Below are 11,938 nucleotides of genomic sequence, written 5' to 3'. Positions count from 1 at the left end.
GTTGGTGTGAAAACCAACCCATTCCCTAATCCTTATTCTAACCCCCCCCCCCCCCCTTCCCCCCCACCCATCCTCCTTTGATAGATCATTTGAAGCATGACTCAGGATGAAGTGTCAACAACACACTTGATGAAGATTGTGTCGTCTTTCAAGTAGGCATGCTTAGGCGAGTGAAGTTTACCAAGAGGAAAGAAAAGTGGGCAACCACTGGCCACATTCATATCAGAGACAGGCCTTTGGAAGGATGAGGAGGTTAGATCGGGCCGGAAGGCGTCAATCACGTGTTCTCTGTGATTCTGATCAAGCAGGAAGAAGGTGACCTGGTGAGGAGATATGCTGATTAGACATTAACATGTCACAAGATGGCTGATCATTCTTCATAATGTTAATGACGCAGAGGGAGAGAGATGAGAACTACACCCACAAAGAGGCATGATGAGTTTTTGTTGATTTTTATCTACTGTAGAGACACATCTCAAATAACATTTCAGTTGAAAACTTCAACCCTTTAAATAAACCATTTATGATGTATGTTACACAGAAATAACACAGAGAGTCTTCCTTACCTTGTGCTTGAATGGCCATGAGAGGAGTAGGTCATACTCCCCTTTCATGATCACAAAGAAAAGAGAGATATGAGTGCCTTTTCCCACCCCGTCACCATTCAGGTACAGCCTCATGCACACCTTGAATCCATACCTGGCTGTGTAGAACGCTAGAAAAAGGAGAGAGGACACAAACACATTGATATAAACTTGTTCCAATGTTTCAGTGGATACAAATAATATTGGAGGGAACTTGGTTCCTCTGAACCAGTGCTGTCTGTATAATGTTTCAACAAAGCATCCACATAAGAACAATTTAGTTCAAATGAAGCACTTTCTAATGAAGGCCTATTTAATGCTGTATGCATAGAAGACTGTCCCTCCGCGTAAATAGACTGCCCTTCACCACTGGTTCCTATGTTTTAGATAAAGTTGAAAGAGTACTGTACCTGGAGAGTACAGGTTTGGTCTATTCCCATGGCTAGAGACGGCCTCCTTCATTTTGTTGCTGAGGTCAGACAGCCTCCAGATGAAGGTGCCGTCATAAGAGACCTCCTGGTGGGCGCTGAGACATTGTTTCATGGAGCTGATGACCAGATCTTTCCTGGCCATTCTATGCTCCTGCTCTGTCACCTACAGGGCAATATTCAATTAAATTCAAAACAACTTTATTAATCTCCTCAGGGTCAATTAAGAAGGCATAGTCAGGTTACTGTATCAACATCCTCCACATACAAATGTAGTATGTTAATTTGATCACCATGTTGCAGGACACCTTTCCTGCAATGCAGAACATTTCAAAATTGTTTTAAAAAAAAAGTTTTAAAAGGCATCTGGAGTTTGTAATTTCCACTTTGAAAGTTATGTTTTTGATTTGAGAGAAATATTGGAGCATATGGTTACAGTGAATACAACAGATAAAAACTTCTTGACAATGTAAAATTACCTTATATTCTTCTGTTAATTAAGCTGACACATTTTATTATCCAGTGCAACAAGCACAGAGACCATTGTAATGTGTTCAACTGATAAACAGGGCCTGCTCCTGGCATAAGTGACATAATCAGTCGGTTAGGGCCCCCCGGCCGCTAGGTGGTCCTCGACCCAAAAAATGTAATAATACCTTTTTAAATGTTTTAGGAACTCAGTCAGGGTCTCAACTTACCGTTGAGGGTTACAAGGTACAAGTTCAACATTTGGTTGTGTCTCAATTAGCCATGTCAGTTTACAATATTTAGATTGGTAAATTAGTCTAACCAGTTATCTATACTTGAAGTAATCATGGCCAAATAGCAACCGGGCACAGAGGGCACGTGCCCAGGGGCCCTGACCTCCAGGGATCCCACATTGATTTTCTTAGTCACTCTCACTCAGATCATTAACATCACATAAGTCATGGCAAAATGTGTAGAATTGCAGGAAATTTACTTCAAAACATAAATGTTTCTCTCCAGGGGCGGGAGTCTTAAGAACAGATTTATCAAATATTTACTCAGTTACAGTAGGAAATCCCCCAAAAGCTGAAATCCCCACAGCTGTCACTGAATAATGACATCTCTTTTCCCGTTCATTATGAGTAAGGGGGTTGTTGAATTGTGATTTTCATCAACTGACTCCTATCAACAGTAGCTTGTGCATTCTTAAGCCCTTTATGGCATGTTTATGGCACTTTTTATGGCTCCTGATTTTCTATTCCACTTTTTTGTCTCAAGGCTTCTAAAGTTGGTAATTTCCACTTTGAAATTTCAGACTTGATTTTTCCTTATGAAAAATGTATCAACCACTACAAAATGTCTATTAATTATAATCCACATAATGATTCACATTTCCTGTTGCTGCAGGATTATTTTCCTGCTGTAGGAAACTGGCTCAAATTAAGATCCTACATCAGTATGTACTGCTACATGAGAAGAGGCTGTCTACTCTAAGAGTCAGGGAGGAATGCTTGCAGAAGCGGCATATAAATTGATATTTTTCAGGAAGACCAAATTCATTCTTGACAACAGTCCGTTTTTCCGACCAATATGTGACATTTGAGGATTTCCTTTCCCCATCACTGTTCAGCCAGCCAGACCAGCATTTTATTATGCTATTTTACTTCAAGAATAGTGGGTGTATGCAGCAATACTTAGTCTACAATTCCACCGCTGCAAATTAGGAGCATCAGAAAAGTTACTTTCTTGAACGTATTAGCCTGCTTTTCTACAATTTGGGAGGATAGTAGACGCATGCACTTCTTAATAGTTGTTTTAAGAAGTACAATTCAACTGAACTTATTGGAGTGTGATTCAACTTTTTGGAAGTTCACGGCATGCTCTGGAATGAATCAGCTGGTCCACAAAGATGAGTTTATGCTCGAACTCAAGATATACTGTACCTTTATTTCTAAGTGATAAATCATTTCCTGGTTGCTCTGGTTCTCCCTCTCCACAGCCTTCATGCTCAGCTGGGTCTTCTCCACCTCCCTGTTCAGGACGGAGATGATGTTCTCAGATATCTGGACCCTCTGCTGCAGTGTGTCTATCTGCCGCCCTAGGTCCAAGAGTATGGTCACCTGGTCATCATCTCGCAGGCTGTGAGCTGCCGAGCTATTCCTTCCGTCCCCTCCTTCCGTCTCCAGCTCCCCTTCCCCCTTTAATAGTCCCATGTCCCAATGGAGTCTCAGGCCAGACAGAGTGTCTCTGAGATGGGGCAGCTGCTCATCCATAGCCCTGTTCTCCTTGCCTGGGGCAGGGGCTGTTAGTGGGGAGGCCTGCAGGTCACTGCTGGTGGTGGTGGCAGCACGCAGCAGGAGCTGAAGGTGGCCAACATGGCTGCTGTTCTCATGCACTCTCAGCTTCTCTGTGGTCCCCTAAAATACATGGGATTAGAAGGCAAAAATGTAAATAACTGTACTGCAAAAGCTTTCTAATTTGCCACATTATTTGTATTTGATGCCCCATTTATTATAATGCAGTAATGGCATTAATAGAATACCTTAAATGTGCAACCAACTTCAGAGAAAACACAATACTCTTTCCCCTTGGTACCTGGAAGAGGATTACTCTGTAGAATCAAGACAATTTTGACAATTAACATGTGGCAACAAAGAAGTGTTTCACAACAACCATCAGCTATACAACAAATAACATCATTGGATTTGACAGGCGGTACTTTAAGAACAAACATATTTTTTCCTACCTTTCCCTTTCTTTGTTTTTTATCCGCTTTTTCCTCTCCAAGACTGTGACATGAGTGTGTCTGTAAAATAACACACAAAAATGCTGAAGATATTGAGAGAAACAGTCATCTGTAGGCCTACAGTTTCTTTCATAGAATCGATAGCTACACGAGGTATCTAGTAATACCATTGATTAAGTACAGCATTACTTAAGTAGTACAGTACAGTAGAACAGTAAAGTAGTACAGTATTACTTAAGTAGTACAGTACAGTAGAACAGTAAAGTAGTACAGTATTTTGGGCTGGCAGGGTAGCCTAGTGGCTAGAGTGTTGGACTAGTAACCGGAAGGTTGCAAGTTCAAATCCCTGAACAGACAAGGTACAAATCTGTCATTCTTCCCCTGAACAGGAAGTTAACCCACTGTTCCTAGGCTGTAATTGAAAATAAGTTGTTCTTAACTGACTTGCCTAGTTAAATAAATTACTTAAGTATTACTGTTTCAGTGTAGTGAGTAGTATGCACTTAAAGCTTTTGCAGTCGGTTCTATGTATACATTTTACCCCGAATCATGATGCCCTACCCCCTAATGGTTAACCTTGAGTCTAAAGTGTTCTGTGGCTTTCTGCTCCCCTTCGCTGCAGTCCAACGCTCTCGGCAGCCCTACTCAGATCACTGGCAAAAGGGAATATGGGGCAGCAGTAAACACTAGAGACCCTGCGGCTTCAGCTGCGCTGCAGGGACCCCTCCAATGTCACACTGACCCCATCTCCAAGACCCCAACCAATGTTTTTTTTTACTAGAGAACAATTCCAACATATTTTTTTTCGAATTCCCAACTCTGTAACTCCTGCAGTTTAGAGCCACAGGAAACAGTACACTGGCTATTTATTTCCATAACTCCATTAGTCAGCAAGCACTACATTTTTATTGGGTGTGTTCCAAACTTTTTACCTCTTATCTAACCATTTTGTAGGAGGAAAAACACTTCATACCAGGGCTGAACATCTCAGAATGTCAGCGAGACCTGTTAGTGTCAGTATTTGCAACTCAGGCGAGGTGGTTAGTTTGACAGCTACTGAATGCACGTCTGGAACTGGATCCTTTGGGCCAGTCTTACCTGTAGCTCTATGGGGCGCAAAGAGTGGCAGCATGCAGGGCACACTGACATGTTGTTTGGACAGGCCTTCTCCAGGTGACAGGCCAAGGCCTTTCGCAGCACCATGTGACCACAGCCTATGTTGCAGGGGATTAGGGCATACTCACACTGCCCCTGGTGCTCCTGAACGAGGATTCAAGACAATTCAGAAAGGACAACAAAGCAATCTATAACCAAACCGAGCTCAGCACAACATTTCAGTGAATCAATCAATTTCATCCTCAACATCTCGATCTCAGTGCAAAATCAATATTAGCCATCAGGGGCCATTTTGATCTAGATCATTCAAAATAGGCCTCTGTTCTTTTTATTAGATTCTGTTTCCCCTTCTTTTTCAAATAAACTTTCAATGGCAACATTTCAACAAAATTTTATGAGATTATATACTTGTAATAAACAACCTAATTATCTTAGCAACATTGGATGATGTATAATCACTAAGTACTGTCCTTATTAGAATTGTAGCATTGTGATCGAAATAACTAAAAAAATCTATTTTGGTACCAAGATTGGGTCTACAAGAGGACTTGGCATTTTAATTTTGTTTAGATGACATATTGGCCTCTGATCCTGATCTAATTATGCAACTACTGTAAAGAACATTTTACATTTTACCTACAAATTAGAGTGTATTTTTTAAAGTAAAAAATAAAGCTACAGCACCAGTCAAAGGCCAGTCACACAGCTACTCATTCAAGGGTCTTTCTTAATTTGTACTGTTTTCTACATTGTAGGATAATAGTGAAGACATCAAAACTATGAAATAACACATATGCAATCATGTAGTGTCCAAACAAATCAAAATATATTTTAAATTTGAGATTCTTTAAAGTCCCACCCTTTGCCATGATGACAGCTTTGCACACTTCTGGCATTCTCTCAACCAGCGTCATGAGGTAGTCACCTGGAATGCATTTCAATTAACAGATGTGCCTTGATAAAAGTTAATTTGTGGAACTTCTTTCCTTCTTAATGCGTTTGAGCCAATCAGTTATGGTGTGACAAGGTAGGGGCGGTATACAGGAGATAGCCCTATTTGGTAAATAAGCTCAAATAAGCAAAGAGAAATGACAGTCATCATTACTTTAAGACATGAAGGTCAGTCAATCCGGAACATTCCAATAACTTTTAAAGTTTCTTCAAGTGCAGTTGCAAAAACCATCAAGCGCTATGATGAAACTGGCTCTCATGAGGACCAGCACAGGAAAGGAACACCTAGAGTTACCTCTGCTGCAGAGGATAAGTTCATTCGAGTTAACTGCACCTCAGATTGCAGCCCAAATAAATGCTTCACAGAGTTCAAGTAACAGACACATCTCAACACCAACTGTTCAGAGGAGACTGCGTGAATCAGGCCTTCATGGTCGAATTGCTGCAAAGTAACCACTACTAAAGGACACCAATAATAAGAAGAAACTTGCTTTGGCCAAGAAACTAGCAATGGACATTAGACCGGTGGAAATCTGTCCTTTGGTCTGATGACCTCTGTGTCTTTGTGAGATGCAGAGTAGGCGAACGGATGATCTCCGCATGTGTGGTTCCCACCGTGAAGCATGGAGGAGGAGGTGTGATGGTGTGGGGGTGCTTTGCTGGTGACACTGTCAGTGATTTATTTAGAATTCTATGCACACTTAACCAGCATGGATACCACAGCATTCTGCAGTGATACACACTGCATATGTGAGAACTCCTTCAAGACAGTTGGAAAAGCATTCCTCATGAAGCTGGTTTTGAGAATGCCAAGAGTGGGCAAAACTGTCATCAAGGCAAAGGGTGGCTACTTTGAAGAATCTCAAATATAAAATATATTTAGATTTGTTTAACACTTTTTTGGTTACTACATGACTACATATGTGTTATTTTATAATTTTGATGTCTTCACTATTATTCTACAATGTAGAAAATAGTGAAAGAAAGAAAACCCTGAGTAGGTGTGTCCAAACTTTTGACTGGTACTGTATATCAGTGTCACTGTCACACAAAAAAAGTCATTCTTAAATGTATCCTTCAAATGTATAAAAAAGTGTCAATACCTCAAAGTCCTTGAGAATACTCCTCCAGGAGCAACCTTGGTTAGCACAATGCACTTTCAACTCCAAGATCTCCTTATTGATGGCTGCATCACTGAATAACTGATGTAACACATAGGAGAAAGATGATCAACTTTCAGTACTTCAATTAATAATTCAGTACTTCCACTTTAAATCACTTTATTCCTCAGAGGGAAAACGTTTATGCATAATAAAGAATGGGCGGATTTCTATATATCACACTGGCGATTTCTTCCGTGCTAAACTGGTTTGAACGACAACGTTTTCCGGCTGTCATTGTTCTGAGTTGATACAGTTTGAAGTGGATCTTTGAAGTGCTGCTGTCTGTGTCTCTATACTGTTAGATTTCAGAAGCAATAAACACACAAAGCCATTCTATCGCTTTAATCATCATCATAATAATCATTCAATATTACAGTAGCTAGTGAGAACTGACGACCAACAGTGCACCCACTGTGGAAGGAACAGTCGGAGGCAGTCAAGCCTTTGCTTTGTGACCATAGAAAAGGGAAGATGAATGCTAAATGTAAGGTAAAAAATGTGAGTTACTGTTATAAGCTTCAGCAATTAGTTTCCATTCCACTGTGATGCTCACTAAGTATTCAATGTGGCTCATTAACCCGATTGAATCAAAATATAGGAGTCATCCGCCATGAAAATAGATTTTTCCAAATGTTCCGTCATATTGATATGAATATACTACGAGCCTATTATTTTAGCACGACAGACCAAAATCCTAATTAAACAAGTGAGCTGATTATGGGGCGTCTGCTGTTCTGCCTAGGATGATGGGAGGAGCTCATGCTGAACCACATTCTTCCGGGCTTAGACTTGGATCAGAAGCATTCGGTTACAGTGATGACCAACATGGGCTCATTAATATGGTATTAATATGGTATTATCAAAAATAATAACTTTTAACCATTGTAGTTGTCACGCATGCTGAAGTATTAATTTTATGTTACCTGCTGACTTAACATATTACTTACTATTCACTAGTCATTTTTTGGTGAGACACATGTCTCCGTCATAGAAAAATAACACTGCATTTTGACATGAATGGGAATGTCCTTTTTAGTCATTATTTTTCTATGGACTCAGAACCTCAGCAGTGGACTAATTTACATCAGACACATTTCAACTTGTTCAACGCTGTGAACTCTACAGCCATTCTAATTACACCACTCCACTCCACTCCAGCAATCTCTTCACATTGATTGTCTTTCTCAATTCTTACATTCTTCTGAGAAGACTTAGACCAGAACAGTGAAATAGTTTATGTCAATGCAATTCTGTGGTGAGAATTCAGCTAAAATCAGAATATAAACTCTGATTAGAGGGGGTAGATTATGTCACTGCCAATGTCAGACCTATGAGTCTCCTGTTTTGGGGAGCTGAAAAGTATAACTCAATTGTCAGTGTTTTAAACAATATCTAGGGCACTATTCAATCCGTAGCGCTGAAGAGCTGCGCTACAGTGCAGTAGAAATATAATTAAAGCTAATGTTCCCGCTTTAGCAGAGACTGCATTCACAGTAAACGTTGCATATGTCAGACAATAGTAAATCATTTTATCTATCCAGATACAATATTTATTATTGCACATTTATTTTGTGTAGGAATACAAATGATTAAATGCCAGACGTAGATGGAAGGTAGATGGAAGGTAGATGGAAGGTGGATGGAAGGTAAATCACAGAGAATATTTGAAAGGTAAGGGAAGGTAGATGGAAGGTAGATGGAAGGTAGATGGAAGGTGGATGGAAGGTAAATCACAGAGAATATTTGAAAGGTAAGGGAAGGTAGATGGAAGGTAGATGGAAGGTAGATTGGATGGTAGATTGAAGGTAGATGGAAGGTAGATGGATGGTAGATGGAAGGTAGATGGATGGTGGATGGAAGGTAGATGGAAGGTAGATGGAAGGTAAATCACAGAGAATATTTGAAAGGTAAGGGAAGGTAGATGGATGGTAGATGGAAGGTAGATGGAAGGTAGATTAAAGGTAAATCACAGAGAATATTTGAAAAGTAAGGGAAGGTAGATGGAAGGTAGATTGGATGTTAGATGGAAGGTAGATGGAAGGTAGATGGATGGTGGATGGAAGGTAAATCACAGAGAATATTTGAAAGGTAAGGGATGGTAGATGGAAGGTAGATTGGATGGTAGATGGAAGGTAGATGGAAGGTAGATGGAAGGTAGATGGATGGTGGATGGAAGGTAAATCACAGAGAATATTTGAAAGGTAAGGGATGGTAGATGGAAGGTAGATTGGATGGTAGATGGAAGGTAGATGGAAGGTAGATGGAAGGTAGATGGATGGTGGATGGAAGGTAAATCACAGAGAATATTTGAAAGGTAAGGGATGGTAGATGGAAGGTAGATGGAAGGTAGATGGAAGGTAGATGGATGGTGGATGGAAGGTAGATTAAAGGTAAATCACAGAGAATATTTGAAAGGTAAGGGAAGGTAGATGGAAGGTAGATTGGATGGTAGATGGAAGGTAGATGGAAGGTAGATGGAAGGTAGATTGGATGGTAGATGGAAGGTAGATGGAAGGTAGATTGGATGGTGGATGGAAGGTAGATTAAAGGTAAATCACAGAGAATATTTGAAAGGTAAGGGAAGGTAGATGGAAGGTAGATTGGATGGTAGATTGAAGGTAGATGGAAGGTAGATGGAAGGTAGATTGGATGGTAGATTGAAGGTAGATGGAAGGTAGATGGAAGGTAGATTGGATGGTAGATTGAAGGTAGATGGAAGGTAGATTAAAGGTAAATCACAGAGAATATTTGAAAGGTAAGGGAAGGTAGATGGAAGGTAGATTGGATGGTAGATGGAAGGTACTGTAGATGGATGGTAGATGGAAGGCAGATGGAAGTTTGAAGAAGGTAGATGGATGGTAGATGGAAGGTAGATGGAAGGTTGAGGAAGGTAGATGGATGGTAGATGGAAGTTAGATGGAAATCTGAAGAAGGTAGATAGAAGGAGAGTGCTTGGGATAACACTAGAAGCACCAATATTATACTGTTGTAGAGCCTCTATTTTAATGTGTATTTAGGAATAAATGTAATCTTGCTTCCCTATATTAGAGCAGTATCCTACCCACATCAGGTCCATTCATACAGCACCTTGGCGTCTGTACCATGCATAATAGTCAAATCATGAAGAATGGAAATTATCATCACACCTCTATGTAAAGATACAGGGGCATGGGGGACTCTCCAACTACTGTTGAGGCTGAGGGATGGGGCTGGAGAAAGGTGAACACTAGACGGAGCTATGGATGCTAGGCTTGACCATCCATGAGATAAATAAAACATGTTTTGAATCATACCTGTGTTTATTAACAATTACATTGTTTTATAAACAATGGAGTAAAACAGGCTTATAATTTGGGCTCTGATGGGTTACGACAGTTGAGCTAAGCTCATGAGGCATTTATAAGTTATATTCCCCAACAATCCATGGCTATATATCATAAATGTAAAAGTTAAAAAAGAATGTACCAATCCCAGATTGCCTCTTTAATGTGTTGTTAAAGCATTTTTTTTGCAGGAACTTATCCATGCCATAATGTTTTTGTTGCCCATACTCAAGGTCATATAGGCTTGCTGTATCATTCAATTCTATCCACTTGTGCTATGACAGCATTTAAACAAAGTTTAGTAATACTATACATACATTGTCTGATGTCAGTATGCTTGTTTCACTCTCTGAGCTTGGATCTTCTTCTTTGCACATCTTGCAAACAAGGTTGTTGTTATTACTAAATAACAACAATGAACATATGGGATTAGATTTACAATACAATATACACAGATATGTTAACAGAATTGTAATATCTTAACTTAATTTAATTAAGGGAATGGCAAAAAAGGGAAGTTGTAGGCTGTGTTAGACACTGGCAAGAGAGTGGATGATAAATGAGGAAATTGTTAACTTTGGTTATTGTTGAAGATGTTTCACAAAACTTTGAATATAAGTAATTTAAAAGCCTTACCTCACTAACCAACTGACACAAGCGAGGCAGTAGCGGTGGCCGCACAAAGTCTGACGTGCCTCATTCAGTACGTTATTACAGTTGCTGCACAGGTACTTCTGCTGGGGTACATCATCGCAAATACTTTGAGGAAATCCAGAAGGATACTCATTTTCACCTGGTGCAGATGGATCATTGTGTAAGTTGCCAGTCGGTTTTAAACTAGACTCCATTTATAATTCACCAAGTTATGTTTAAGATGGTAAGTGTTACTATTCTCTCCTAATATATGATGTGTCCATTAAATAGTGTCAACCTTTGTAACCTTTTTGTAGCGAGAAAACTACCGTGGATTTCCCCCCTGTGGTAACCTGGAAACGTGTTAAAACCCCATGTGTGGTGCCGAGCAATGTTGTACTTTACGGTGAGTAAGGCATCAACTCCAAGCATGGTGTGCAAATGAGGGGTAAATATTTCCAGGAGCCAGCTTACGTAATGCTATTACCCCCTACCCTACGCTTTCTCTCTCTCTTTATCTCTCTCTCTCTCTTTTTCTCTCTCTCTCTCTCTCGCTCTCTCTCACTCTCACTTTCTTCTCTCTCATTCTTTCTTTCTTTCTCTCTCTCTCTCTCTCTCTCTCTCTCTCTTCTTTCTTTCTTTCTTTCTTTCTCTGCCTCTCACTCTCCCCCTTTCTCTCTCTCTCTGTCTCACTCTCTCTCAAGCTTTCTCCCTTGCCCTCTCCCCCCTTCTCTCTCTCTCCCCCTCCCCCTCTCTCTCCCTCCCCCTCTCCCCACTCCCTCTCCCTCCCCCTCTCTCTCTCCCTCCCCCCTCTCTCTCCCTCAAACACACACACACACACACACACACAGTTATTGTAACCTATTTCTCAGAAATCTCGAGGGGGTTCAATTGCCTCCATGACCGTCACATCCGCCAAATAGGAAAGTCCCTGTTCTATCATTTCCACACATCCTGTCACTCAACACCGAACACAACCTTGTGGTAGAGGCCCCTGAGAAGTTTGCCTATTGTTGCTGTTACTGTC

The 11,938-nt window shown here is 40.5% G+C and overlaps 1 protein-coding gene across 2 annotated transcripts; it reads right to left on the bottom strand.

Moving 5' to 3' along the window:
- Positions 1-77: 77 nt before the first annotated feature.
- On the bottom strand, positions 78-11,495 carry traf1 (TNF receptor-associated factor 1). Of its 2 annotated transcripts, XM_021605354.2 has the most exons (11): positions 11,210-11,495; positions 10,915-11,071; positions 10,596-10,680; positions 6,896-6,994; positions 4,824-4,985; positions 3,726-3,785; positions 3,522-3,590; positions 2,923-3,396; positions 995-1,178; positions 567-715; positions 78-320 (listed from the first exon to the last, which is right to left on the bottom strand). In XM_021605354.2, the coding sequence occupies exons 3-11, from the start codon at positions 10,653-10,655 to the stop codon at positions 102-104; spliced, it is 1,476 nt and encodes a 491-aa protein (XP_021461029.1). In that variant the 5' UTR covers positions 10,656-10,680; positions 10,915-11,071; positions 11,210-11,495; the 3' UTR covers positions 78-101. The 2 variants fall into 2 exon arrangements, with proteins under 2 accessions (XP_021461029.1, XP_021461028.1); XM_021605353.2 differs by having other exon boundaries at positions 10,915-11,495.
- Between the last annotated feature and the right edge of the window lie 443 nt (positions 11,496-11,938).

Source organism: Oncorhynchus mykiss, chromosome 6 (genome assembly GCF_013265735.2).
Source record: "Oncorhynchus mykiss isolate Arlee chromosome 6, USDA_OmykA_1.1, whole genome shotgun sequence".
Classification (NCBI taxonomy): Eukaryota; Metazoa; Chordata; class Actinopteri; order Salmoniformes; family Salmonidae; genus Oncorhynchus; species Oncorhynchus mykiss.
This window is presented reverse-complemented; position numbering and strand designations above follow the sequence as displayed.

What these genes read in the sequence shown, in the direction of transcription:
- traf1 (XM_021605353.2), bottom strand. Translation starts at nt 11,126, where the DNA reads ATGGAGTCTAGTTTAAAACCGACTGGCAACTTACACAATGATCCATCT. An exon ending in GTATTCTCAAGGACTTTGAG is followed by an intron (nt 4,986 to 6,895) that starts GTATTGACACTT and finishes ATCCTCGTTCAG; the next exon opens with GAGCACCAGGGGCAGTGTGA. An exon ending in ACCAAACCTGTACTCTCCAG is followed by an intron (nt 716 to 994) that starts GTACAGTACTCT and finishes TCCTTTTTCTAG; the next exon opens with CGTTCTACACAGCCAGGTAT.